This window comes from Capra hircus, chromosome 10 (assembly GCF_001704415.2).
Source record: "Capra hircus breed San Clemente chromosome 10, ASM170441v1, whole genome shotgun sequence".
Classification (NCBI taxonomy): Eukaryota; Metazoa; Chordata; class Mammalia; order Artiodactyla; family Bovidae; genus Capra; species Capra hircus.
Window position 1 is genome coordinate 24114154 of NC_030817.1, and position 14150 is coordinate 24128303.

The 14150-nt window shown below is 38.9% G+C and overlaps 1 protein-coding gene across 4 annotated transcripts in view; it reads right to left on the reverse strand.

Annotated features, from left to right (window-relative positions):
- GPHN (gephyrin) overlaps positions 1 to 14150 on the reverse strand; it is a 551792-nt gene that overhangs the window by 58329 nt on the left and 479313 nt on the right. For all 4 annotated transcript variants that reach the window (XM_018054058.1, XM_018054057.1, XM_018054056.1 and 1 more), the window contains 2 exons: positions 12963 to 13021; positions 11450 to 11603 (listed from right to left, as the gene is read on the reverse strand). In XM_018054058.1, coding sequence (XP_017909547.1) covers positions 11450 to 11603; positions 12963 to 13021 — 213 coding nt within the window. The remainder of the gene's footprint in view (positions 1 to 11449; positions 11604 to 12962; positions 13022 to 14150) is intronic.

A 14150-nucleotide genomic window follows, 5' to 3' on the forward strand; every position in this document is an offset into this window, starting at 1 on the left:
GCAGGTTTCCCAGGTGGTCTCTGTACTAGGATCATGATAGTCATGAAGTCCCCACCACACTTAGGGAAGACCCCATGCCACCAGTATTCTCATTTTGGTTAAATTGCACCTCACTGAGGTCTTCTGAGTCTCTGTGTTTGGGGAAGTTGTTATCTATGATGGTAAGTCCAGCATTTACATTAAGCTCTGATCCTTTTTTCTCTCCTTGACTGGATTCCAAATTCAACTTTTCAAGTTTCCAGGAAAAGTATAACAAATATTTAAATTGGTCAGAAGTTAAACTAAGGAGAGGAAGGCGAAAGAGCCCACAAATTTCTTCTCCTCTTGTACTCAGGCAGGCAGGCAGGCCAGTCAGTTCAGTTGCTCAGTTGTGTCTGACTCTGCAACCCCACGGATTGTAGCTCTCCAGCCTTCTCTGTTCATCACCAACTCCTGGAGCTTACTCTCTTATACTGCTGTTGCTTTTTATCTCCTTCAAGCTTTGGTGACAGCTTTATTCTTGGGATCCTGAAAGGGTCATTCACAAAGCAAGAAAGCTCAGGAAAAACAGGAAGATTGTTAAATTTTGAGCTATGGAAAAGTTCTCACAGATGTTGGTTTCCAGAAAATAAAGGTGGTTGGAAGATTTCATTGTAAGATTTGGGTGGGGCTTTTTAGAACTAGTGACACCGCATTAGAGCTGGGAGCCTGTCCAGCCTGGAAGACTCATTTTATAGACGGTGCGGCAGGAACACCAGAGAGGAGCAGCAGCACGTTCCAGATAACTTAGTGATGAAGTTACAAGTAGAGGGCTTCCCAGGTGGTGCTAGTGGAAAAGAACCCACCTGCCCATGCAGTAGACATGAGACATGGTTCAATCCCTGGGCCTGGAAGACCCCCCGAGAAAGAAATGGTAACTCACTACAGTATTCTTGCCTGGAGAACCCCAGGAACAGAGGAGCCTGGTGGGCTACAGTTCCACGAGGTCACAAAAAGTCAGACACGACTGAAGTGAAGTAGCACGCACTGATCCTTTTTTGTTGAGCTCTCAGAGTTAGCTGAAATTTATTTTGTTTAGAAGGGGAACAGAATATGCCACCTCCAAATGAACCTCTTTGGTACGTGGATTATTTTGAGCTGTAGGCAATCAAACCATAGCAGACTCAACAAAAACTTTTATGATTTCCTTGACTGCCTAAGAACTTAGATAGGGGACCTGGCCCAGAAAAAGAGCCATTACCAGGAGAAAATTTTTCACCTGAAAGACCTACCTGTATGGCAGGGCAAACGACTGATTACAAAACATCTGCTCTTCTCATCTTCCTGTGAACTGCCCTTCTCCTGCTTTGACGTCCCAGGGTCTTTCCTTTTCTCAGCTCAGATTGGCATACAAACCTCAATTGCATGACTGCTTTTAAGTCTCATATTTTTATGGGATTCCTATATGTACAAGATTAATATTTCTCCAGTAATCTGTCAATTTAATTATTAGACCAGCCAAAGAACCTAGAACCATATATGGAAAGTTTTGTGCTCCCATTCAGTTCAGTCGCTCAGTTGTGTCCTACTCTTTGTGAACCCACGGACTGCAGCATGCCAGGCTTCCCTGTCCATCACCAACTCCCGGAGTACCCAAACTCATGTTCATTGAGTCGGTGATGCCATCCAACTATCTCATCTTCTGTCGCCCCTTCTCCTCCTGCCCTCAATCTTTCCCAGCATCAAAGTGTTTTCCAATGAGTCAGCTTTTTGTATCAGGTGGCCAAAGCACTATTCAGGGTTGATTTCCTTTAGGATCGACTAGTTTGAGCTCCTTGAGTCTCCAAGGGACTCTCCAGAGTCTTCTCCAGCACCACAATTGGAAAACATCAATTTTTCAACGCTCAGCCTACTATATAGTTCAGCTCTCACATCCGTACACGACTACTGGAAAAACCATAATTTTGACTAGATGGACCTTTGTAAGCAAAGTGATGAATCTCCTTTCTAATATCCTGTCTAGGTTTGTCATAACTTTTCTTCCAAGGAGCGTCTTTTAATTTCATGGCTATAATCACTGTCTGCAGTGATTTTGGAGCCCAAGAAAATAAAGACTGTCACTGTTTCCATTGTTTCCCCATCTATTTGTCATGAGGTGATGAGACAGGATGCCATGATCTTCATTTTTTTGAATGCTGAGATTTAAGCCAGCTTTTTCACTCTCCTCTTTCACTCTCATCCAGAGGCTCTTTAGTTCCTCTTCACTTTCTTCCATTAGAGTGGTATCTGAGGTTGTTGATATTTCTCCCGGCAATCTTGACTCCAGTTTGGGATTCATCCAGCATGGCATTTCATATGATGTACTCTGTATTTAAGTTAAATAAGCAGGGTGACAATATACAGCCTGGACATACTCCTTTCCCAATTTTGAACCAGTCCTTTGTTCCATGTCTAGTTCTAACTGCTGCTTCTTGACCTGCATACAGGTTTCTCAGGAGGCAGGTAAGGTGGTCTGGTATTCCCATCTTTTTAAGAATTTTCCAGTTTGTTGTGATTCACACAGTCAAAGGCTTTAGTGTAGTCAATGAAGCAGAAGTAGATGTTTTTCTGGATGATCAGAGTACCTGCTCTTTGTTGCAAATTTCTATATAACCTGACCTGCCCCGCTTCCTTGGAGCAGTTCTCTCAAGGTTACTTGAGACACTGTCTCCTGGGCTTGACGTCCTAAAAATTCTCACCCAATAAAAGGTAACTCAATTGTGACTATTTTTTAAGTGGATAGTTTGAAAGCACTTTTAGAACAGAGGATGAATATTATTCTGAATATTCAGTGATTATCATTTTTATTGTTATGCATTGCTTCAAAATTAAATTTAAGTAAAAAACCAAAACATTTGAAATCTCTTTTGTTAAACCCTCAGGAGGAAGTTCTCTGTCTTATTTGTCTAAAAGAGAAATCACTTATTTTAAGAGACCTCCCTCTTTGTTTCTGTTCTTCAGAGATTTAACCCTATGGTCTTGATGGAATTGTCAAGGGGCCCAAGACTGTTATCATGATTTACTTTCTCTCTTTTTAATGTACTGAAATGGAGTTGTCTGCATCTAAGACTTTTCTCGTCTTAACACAGGGAAGATATTAGACTTCTATATGTCAGTAACCATTTCCACATCCATTGCAAACAGCTCTCTTACATATCATTTCTTTCTTTTTTCCTCTTTTGGAAAAATTAATTATCGAAAGTCAATGACTTAGTGACTGAACAACAACAAAATACATTTAAAAATAGTTAACATGGTAAACGTTTTGTTATGTGTATTTTATCATAATTAAAAATGAAAAAAATGTCACTGATGACCTTGGTAATAAACATTTTTAGGGAAGAATGATGCCTTTAAAAAACAGTAGAAACTAATACCACTTTGTAAAGCAAGTTATACCCCAACAAAAATTTAAGTAAATAATTAAACAACAACACATTAAAAAAAGGAGGGGTAAGTCAGGAAGGAAGTATCCCACTCTTTATAGTAGGAATGGAAAAGTGATGAGTGAGATTAGGCAATAGTGGAAGATGAGATTGTTGTTCACTCACTAAGTCATGTCCGACTCTTTCTAACCCCATGGACTGCAGCATGCCAGGCTTCCCTGTCCTTCATTATTTCCTGGAGTCTACTCAAACTTGTCCATTGAGTTGATGATGCCATCCAGCCATCTCATCCTCTGTTGTCCTCTTCTCCTCCTGCTTCCAATCTTTCCCAGTATCAGAAAGTGAGTCAGCTCTTCACATCAGGTGGCTAGAGTATTGGAGCTTCAGCTTCAGCATCAGTTCTTCCAATGAATATTCAGGAATATTGATTCAGGAATATCAAGGAATATTGATTTCCTTGAGGATTGACTAGTTTGATCTCCTTGCTGTCCAAAGAATATGAGGTGGAAATATCCAAAGGAAGTTGTAAACGAAGGCTTGCATTTACAAAAGAGGTTAAAATTAGGGCTTTAGATATGAGAAGTTGCCTGCACATATTTGGCATGAGAAGAAAAGTCTAAGGGAGAATCTGGAGAGAGTGGAGGGCACAGCAGAGAACAGCATCTTAAGGGAATTTTCCAAGTAGGGAATGGAGAAAGGCATAATGAGGATAAAAAGTAGTTGTCAGGGTATCAAGAGAGAACTGTCATAGAGCACTAGAAATGAAGTAGTTTCCAGGTGGTGGGTGAGGAATGTGTCTGATGTCAAATGATATATACATGGTAAGGAGGATGAATATCAGAGCAGGTTTTGGAGGTTAGGAGGTGATGAGTATACTCAGGAAAGCAGTTTTTATACTAATGGGAGTCTAAAGGAGATCAGCCCTGGGTGTTCTTTGGAAGGAATGATGCTAAAATTGAAACTCCAGTACTTTGGCCACCTCATGTGAAGAGTTGACTCATTGGAAAAAGACTCTGATGCTGGAAGGGATTGGGGGCAGGAGGAGAAGGGGATGACAGAGGATGAGATGGCTGGATGGCATCACCAACTCGATGGACGGGAGTCTGAGTGAACTCCGGCAGTTGGTGATGGACAGGGAGGCCTGGCGTGCTGCAATTCATGGGGTCGCAAAGAGTCGGACAAGACTGAGCGACTGAACTGAACTGAACTGAATGAGATTTGGGAGTTTGAGTAGAGACTGGAGAGTAAGGAAGGAAAGGCAGTATTGCTGACCTCTCTTTCAACAAATCTAGTAGCAGATAGGAGGTGACTATGCAGTAGCTCAGTGAGGAAAAGTGGTGTTTAAATATAGGTTCTCTTGTGATAGTGGTAATCTTTGTCTATTTGGATGCAGGAGGATGAGCCACTAGAGAGAAAATAGAGAACCCAGAAGACACAGGAAATAATTTAGCGATCAAAGTTCTGAGGAAGGTGAGAAAAAGTAGGCTTAAAAGTAGAAGTATTGTTCTTAGGAAGGAGAAGTACCTCTTCTTTTTAGATTTAAAGAAAGGAATATAGCTAAAGGAATGGGGAAATTTTTGAGGTAATGAGATGGGAAGAAGAGGGAGCCCTCATAGTGCTCAGTTTCACAGATATATTTATTTTTAAGCTTCACCTTTCCCCACAAAGGTAGTGAGATTATCTGCCAAGAGTTGAAAGCAGGGCTGCTGCTGAGGTTTGAAGAGGGGGTAGAATGTATAACTGAACTATCATATTGGATCTGAAAGAATGTGCTAGAAAACCAATAAGACAGTTACATCAGAATTACTGAACAACTTTAAGTTCCAGGTTGCCACTGAATGCCAGTAATTTGTAGTTGTTCAGGTAATCATAGTTCTATGAATTTTATTCAGTACTGTTTTTCTGCTTGGGAACAAAAACGGAGAAAGTGGAGAAAGGAGTCATTCATTTTGGGTTTCACCATAGTAAGCAAAGGAATAAATTGAAGGAGTGAAGCTATCTGAGGTGTTAGAGAGGGCAACTTCCAAGTGGTGAGTCATGGTCTTTAATCTGGACAAGAAATAAAGTGTGGCTAAAAGAAAAATAGTGGAGAAGGAAATGGCAACCCACTCCAGTATTCTTGTCTGGAGAATCCCATGGACAGAGGAGCTTGGTGGGCTACAGTCCACGGGGTCGCAGAGTTGGTAAATCTAACCTGATAGGTTTCAGAGACTTCCATTAAAAAGTTGGGGAAATGAAATTTAAGGAATTGGGAAGCATAGTGGAAAAAGGTCATTACAGCGAAAGACTTAGGTGTGAAACCAGGCTTAATCACTTAGACGAAATATATGATGTTGGTAAGTTGCTTTGTTTTTGAGCTTCAATTTTCTCTTACATAAAATGAAGGATAGTTATATTAACCTCATAGTGTTGCTTTAATCATAAAGCAAATAGCAGTACTGGTCACAGTAGACACTCAACTTCTTATTCTTTCTCTTACTAGTAGGGACAAAGATTTTAAAGATTCTACTTTTATAGCAACAGCTGCTTGCGGAAGCCCCCAAAGAACAGTGTAGGGAGATTTTAGACAGACCTTATATGTCTAAAGTATAAACTTGTTTGTACAAACACCTGTTATTAGAGTGGCCAAGGGATTTATAAAAGATGGAATAAAATAAATAGTGGACATAAATACACCTAGTTCTGTGTGTATGTGCATGAGAGAGAGAAAAAGAGAGAGGGCTGCAGAGAGAGAGGGAGAGACAGGGAAGGATGTGGAGGGGGGAATGAATAAAAATGAATGAATGAGTTATGGAATATGGCTGAAGGTGACTGAAATTATATGAAAACTCACCATCTCTGGAAGGAATACTTATTGCTAGTACTTCGGTAACTAGGTAACAATCACACAATCTTGATTTCTTGAAGCTAATGGCAGCTGGCAGACTGCTATCCAGTTTAAAGATCTGTAAGTTACCATCTACGGTTTCAAGGGAAACAATATATTTTATGGAATGGAGAGATGATGTCATCAAGAGTCAAAATTAGAAAATAAAACTTGGAAATATAAAGGTTGGGGAAAGAGGAAGAAGGGACAGCTGCCTAAGTGTAAAAGTTATACCTCCTGTCTTCTATTTATACTGATTTCCTAGATGACCTTATGCAGTCTCATGACTTTAAATACTATATTTATATATATGTACTATTTAAAAATACTATATATATATGCTGATAACTTTCAAATATGTACCTTTAATTCTAACCTTTCTCCTAAGCTCCAGACTAATATGTTTAATTGCCTACTCTTAATTCTCATAAGTATCTCAAACTTAACATTTCCAAAGAAGAAGCCCTGATTTCTGCTGCCTAATCTTTCTTATCAGGGTAAATGATAACTCCCCTTAAGTCAGTTATCAAAGCTCAGGTCAAAACCTTAGAGTTCATCTTGACTTTTAACTTTCTCTTATCTTCTACTTTGAATTTTCTGGCAAATCTTTTTTGCTGATTTTACCTTCAAAATACATTCTGGATCTGATTACTTCTCACCATCTCTACTACCATTCTGGTCCAAATCTCTTGCTGGAGTACTCTTTCCACAGCCTTTCAACGGGCCTCTCGGTCTTTCACCTTTTCCCTTCCATATGCCAAATCATTCATATAGAAGACAGAGGAAGCATTTGCAAATTTAAGATATTTCATGTTCCACTTCCTCAACACTGTCTATTTAGAATAAAAGGATCTTGTTTCTGTTACCTCTCCAACTTCATCTCCTTTCACTTCGCTACCTTCCCACTATTCTTCAGCAATGCCTTCATTGCTGTTCCTCAAATGTGATAAGCATGCACCATACTCCAGGGCCTCTGTGTTTGTTATCCCCTCTGCTGGGGACACAACTCTAGTCACACGGCATGTACCTTCAATGTCTTCGAATTTCCCCTCTGATTTCCCTCATCAGTGAGGCCTAATTAGTCTTTGTAAAACAGAGGACTCTATCTGTCTGCCCGTCAGGTCCAGACACGAAAATCAAAACTCCTTTAGCTTTTTCAAATGGAGAGAGCGGGAAAAGAGAGGAATTAATGCATGGGATTGGTTGTAAGTGTGTTGCCAAGTTGGAGAAACAAAAGAAAAAAAGTATATCACTAAAGATCAGTAATTGCCAGAAGTCACCACTGTCCCCGGGGCTGCTGGAGGAGAGAGATGCTACTGAGTTGAGGAGATTCTACTGCTGCTGCCTTCTTCCACCTTCTAATATCATGTTAATGCATCCCAATGGCAAAACATACCTGGACCACAGAGAAAGAAGGCCTAAGAAATTGTGTTTTCAGGCTTCCAGTTTTATTGTATAAGGGAGAGAATAAAAGGGTTGATATGGAATAAGTTTCAATAGATTATATTGAATATAATTACATTATTCAATAGAATTGAATATAATGAATAATTGATTATATTGAATACAATTATTATATACCTGGCATATACCTCTTTCACTAGCAATCTTTATCATCTTACTCTGCTTTAAAAATTCATACAATTTACCACTGTTTGTTTATTGACTATCCCCCTCCTCCCATCAGAACATAAATTCTATAAGAGCAGGGGCTTTATCTGTCTTGCTTGCTGCTGTGGTCTCCAGTACTCAAAATATTATCTGGCATCAGTGTGATAGCATGCTGAGAGAGGAGAGGTTGTAAGAGTGACTGCCTCAGTGGAAAGGAATATTTTATCACTGACATTGTTTAGAATTGCCAGTGCATGCCGATAATAAAGAACAGAATGACTTGTAGTTAGTTTTACTACTGTTTTCTAATTTTCTGCAGAGAGTGTGTTCTTTTATGTGAAGTTAACAAAATCCTTTCTCCATTTCTAAGGCCAAATTTGAACTTCGGTTAACTTTCTACCTCAGTTTCTCTGGAAATTTGACCAAAAAAAAAAAGGTCAACTTGTTAGTAGACAGCATTTCTTATGGTAAAAATGGTCTCTGAATAGTAACTTGTATATGGAATAGAAGGGATTACAAATGAATCCATAATGGAAAGCCAGGCTTTGGGCTTCCATGAATGTGGTAACATTTGAAACTGGACATTTCCCTTGTAGGGACTCTGGAAACTGCCTAAGATTGTTATAAGAAATACTGATTCCTATGTAGGGCATGGTGCTTTTACGCTGATGGTTCTCATACTCTTCTAGTAGAACTCTTATTTCTTGCACCTAAATGTTACTTGAAGAACAAAGAGAACAGCTGTTGGATGGCTGTGTGAAGTACTATGATGACTGGGCCCACTGAAGAAAGCCTGATGCTCCCCTCCCGAATGCTGAGTTTCCTTTTTAATATCTCAGGAAACTGGTTCAAGGTACAGATTATTCCTATCTTCTAAGTCTGATGTTTACTTAAGAGATCCTCTGGTGGGTATTTCAGCATGTAACAGATGCTCAACAAACATTTATTGAGCAAATGCATGAGGTTGGAAATGTATGACCACAATTATTTAATTACTGGATGCTATTACTTAAATTTCAACATGCACAGTTTGTCAAAATTAACAAATGTCTACATCAGCTATTCTGTGTGAGTTATAGTTTGCAACTCTGGCTTCCCAATTTTAAAATGATTCCTTCACCCTGAATAAGCTCATGTAGTCACAAAATACAAAGCAGGTTCTGACTGAGTCTACACAGACATCTTATATGGCATTCTTTGGGCTGCCTAAGGCTACTGTTCTGCTTATCAATATACCACACTGGATTCAAGAGGTGGCATATGTGAAGCCATACTTATCAGGAGAAATCAGAACTAATACTTAAGTGGAGCTTGTGCTGTGAGTGAGTAAATTATAGACTTATCACATTAATATACAAATGTAATTACTTTTGGCCTCTTTGATATAAATGAACAATTTTTTTCTTATTGTTTTCTGGCTATCTGAGGATCTCAAGCCTTCAGGAGAGATACTATGCTTTATTTATCTCTTTTATCTCTAGTTTCCAGTATAGTGTCTGGCATAGAAGTACTCAATAAACATTTGTTGAACTATATGGTGACAGAGTCATAAATTTAATAACAGCTAACTTTGGATGGGAGTAGGGAGGAATGTCAGAGCTTCCCTGGTAGCTCAGCTGGTAAAGAATCTGCCTGCAATGCAGGAGGCCCCAGTTCGATTCCTGGGTTGGGAAGATCCCCTGGAGGAAGGCATGGCAACCCACACCAGTATTCTTGCTGGGAGAATCCCCATGGACAGAGGAACCTGGTGCGCTAGTCCATGGTGTTGAAAAGAGTCGGACACGACTGAGCAACTAAGCACAGCACAGCACAGGGAGGAATGTCAAACTACATGGAACTAGAGATCATGGAATTTAAAAGCATTATTCCCTTGGAAAACCATGTAAGTACAGCAGGCCAGAAAATGAAGGGAAAGAGAGTCACACAGGATTTATCAAAGCTTCTTCAAAGATAATCAAGTCTACAGGGGCAGGGAACTAAAACTACAAAATCTTTAGGTTCTACCATGTAGGTACCATCTCTAGTCTCATCCTGTCACTATTTCCTACTACTAGTAAATAGTCTTAGTAAAGAGTATAAAAGGTAGCTTAAAAAATACTGCCAATGTACTCTGGGGGAGTAACAGAGAATCCAGACCTACAAAGTCATTAGGAGGAAAACAAAAAATGTAGCTTAAACAAAGTTGCCTAATAAATAGCTGTCTATTAGTTTGCTCATTCTACCTAGCTTTCCTAAGGCCCATGAAGTCACTTAGATGCACAAAGCATATACATAAATCTCAAATAAGAACAGTTCATTAAGTCAATCAGTTGAACAGAAATTTCTTTCTGATGCTAAACATAGTGTTGGTTGGTCCTAAGGATAGAAAATCATCACTGTGTAGATCAACTGAAAAGAATGTTTCTTTTGGGTCAGTCAATAGTTTTAGGGAATGACTAGTACACCTATTTAGAGAAGGAAATGGCAACCCACTCCAGTGTTCTTGCCTGGAGAATCCCAGGGATGGGGGAGCCTGGTGGGCTGCTGTCTATGGGGTCGCACAGAGTCGAACATGACTGAAGTGACTTAGCAGCTTAGCAGTACACCTATACTGGGAAGTAAACAGATGTAGAATGCTGATTTATCTCTCCATTATCAAAACAAAATATTCTTTTCTTCTGTCCTTTCCAAAAGAGCTATACGGGCAATAGACCCTTGAAAATGTTCATTTCCAAGTCTAAGAAATGAAAAATAATGGTAGCAAATGGATTATTTTCAGAATGTTAGAGATTAAAAGAGAGATAGAAAAAAAAATCCTGTTAATCTTTTTAAAAATAGTTTAAGATCTTAAGGAATAACTTGAAAAAAATCTCAGTAGTTTCTGATTCTGCTTTTAGGCTTTGAATTTCCAGCAGATTCACTTTTCAATATTCCTAGTTTGGCCTTATAGCCTCCAACTGAAGTTCTGTATAACCTAAGCAAAGAGGGAACAGAAAGTTTTTCAAAAGTTCTCAGAATACTGACTACATCTCCCTTCCTAAATTAGGACTGAAATGACATTTTGACATATTCTGAATAGCATGCCACTAGAGATGCTATCTTTAGAGAGAAAAATGATTTTCAAATCCTTCCTGGTGACTAAAGATCACATGGAATGTTAAGCAAGAAAAAGGGCTAGCCATGGTGTCCCAATTTATTGAATTACTTCTCCCACAGAGGTGGCCCATCATCTCAGCAGCAGAGCAGGCACGATTCACTATACCAGCAGACTAAGTACTAGGTTTGCACAACTGAATATCTATGGCTAGCAGTCAACGTTCTGTTTATATGTACTGAATGCGTGGAAGGCCATTGGTTGTAATATTTCATTCTAGTAAATGGAAGGGAACGCTTCTTAATATATAGTTTCTAGTTCTTCCTTTTCATCTTCTGTACTTGAACTATCCCGAGGCCCATTTATTATTCCCTTGTTATAGAAATGTGGTAAGATCTATAATCCTTAATATTCTATTTATAATATAGAACACAGAATATCAGAAATGCTTTTCTCTGAAAGTCCCACTACCCCTCTTCCCTTGTCACAACCCGCCCCTCCCCCCGCCTTTTTTACCTCGTTCCCTGTTGACATGACTGCAACCACTGGAAACTTATTAACTTCAACCTCTGTAACACCTACAGTTGCCAGAAGACCAATCTCTGAGGGGCCCATGTGGGTTCCTTTGGCCAAAACGCATTCCCCTCTTTTAATGTCATGGCCAATGGGTCTGAAAATCAAAGCAGAACCATAAGCAGTATGACTAAGAGCAATATTTTCTCAACTCAGAGGGAAACTTTAGTGTCAGAGAAAGAGGACACTCTAGGGGGAAAAGCGGAAATGAGGCATGGAACAGAGTGCTAAAACGAAGAGATTTTTAAAACTCTATGCTTTTTTAATTAAAAAAAATTTCATGTCAATGTATGGCAAAACCAATACAGTATTGTAAAGTAAAATATAAATAAATAAATAAATACATAATATAAAAAAAATTAAATCACACAATAGAAGACAGAAATAGATTTGTATCTATTGCTGTTAAACAGGAATATGCTACTTTATGTTTGAAAATTCTTTTACAAATTGCTTTGTAACACATTATAGTCAAAAACACCAACTGCAAACTTTCTTTGGTGTAAGGCAGGCATTTATACGAAAGTATCTAATGCCATCCCAGAGCCTGTCAGCCTTGTGGTGAAGAGAATGATGCTAATGAGGTGACAGCCATGGAGATAATTTCCATTAGGCCACTCAGACTGGCCCAGGTTTGTGGCCACCCCATTCACAGGAGTGGAAGAAGCATAGCTTTGTTACAAAATGTTGGATAAATTAGGACTAATGGAATCAGGGCAAACATATTCAATCATGAGAAAAATCATCTGAAGGATATACACTACTTATAATAAGACAGTAGGCTCAACTTTGTATGTAAAGAGTAGCACATCATTCCATTATTATTGGTAGTCGAGGAGGGGCTTTCAGCTAATTATATAAATACTCAACTTTGAAAGTATCTGTGTTAATATCAAATTCTCAGTTACCTAGGGGTAAGGATGGGAAATTCTGGATTATCTAGAAATAGGATCAACTATGGCCACCTCATGCAAAGAGTTGACTCATTGGAAAAGACTTTGATGTTGGGAGGGATTGGGGGCAGGAGGAGAAGGGGACGACAGAGGATGAGATGGCTGGATGGCATCACTGACTCGATGGGCATGAGTCTAAGTGAACTCCGGGAGTTGGTGATGGACAGGGAGGCCTGGGGTGCTGCGGTTCGTGGGGTCGCAAAGAGTCAGACACGACTGTGCGAATGAACTGAACTGAACTGATGGATTATGCAGGCTTATGACTTTGCCTCCTTCTCATGTTGCTTTTGAATAAATCATTTGCCTTTACTAACGTCATAAAAAAGTAAGTAGGGCATACATGGGATATATAATTTAGAAAAATCATTTTGCTACTGGTTAAAATCCCTGAAAGCTAATGGTTAATTGACTGAGCTGTGAATTTATAATAGCCATGCTTTCCTGAGTTCATGATCATGGTAGAAACAAAAGTTGGCTATACATTCTATGTCTTATGAACTTACCTGATATCTTGGCCTGGCCGAGCTTGCACCAGAATTCGTACTTCAAGCTCCTCAGTGCCCTATGGTAACAGCAAATCATGTAATTTCAAACAGAGCAATCTGACTGAATTTCAATCAATAGAATTTAGCTATTCAGATGCTTTCATTATTGGATAGGCTCAGAATATATAAAGATACAGAGGAACAGGAAATCCTTTGCAAAATCCTTTGAACATGAATTTCTACCACAGGTTCCTGAAAAATTAGGCTTGATCCCAAAGAATAAGTAAACATTTTCACTGATTCTCATACTTTTAAAACATGTACCAACTCAAATATTGACTCATACTTTGTAAATAGCATTCTCAAGGAAAAGCACACACACACACACAGACACACACACACACACACACACACACAGATCTCTATTCTAATAGATACAGTGAATGTGAGTGGAGGTAACTATTCTGTTCCCATAAATCATGGGTTCAATACTACGTCAAGATTCCCAAATATCTGTAAAAATTTCAGTGAAGACTTACAGATTGCCTGGTAGTAGATTTCTATAAATTAATGGTGATCATAATTTTTACATTTATGAACTGTGACTAATATTGTGATATTGGAACTGTGTCTTGTCATCTGGCAGAGTGTGTTCTGGATTTCAATGCTCTGCTGGCTTCCTTGATGTCAATAAATTTGTTGGGCCATTTTAACAGCAGGACAATGTGACCTGTATGCCAAGAGTTGAATTTTATAAGCCTTACTTGTGGGAAGTAAGTACTTGTGGGTGATAAAAAGGAAAATCCTCAAATGAAGAAAAGAGGGTATATCTCAGCATGGCCAAATTTTACTATATGTTCAGTCTGGGAGAATATACTTTGTCATTTATTCTTGTATTAAAAAATAAAAGATATCTTAAACTTCTTCCAAAACAAAATCAGTAAATCTTCCATTGAAATTTTTATTCCCGACTGATCCTCTGGATTCAATAACTGCCAGTAGTTTCAGTGAGATAAAGGCCTACTTAGAGGCCTTTATTTATAAAAGAACAGAGTCCTTTATTTTAGGAAATAGAGGGGGAATTGACATAAATTTAATGTTTCCAGACTGCAATTTGGTGGCACAGATTTTCCTGAATTATAGAAAACCAGAGCCGAAAGGGTCATTTGGTTTAAACGCTTGGCTTAGTGAAGTATTCAAGAACTT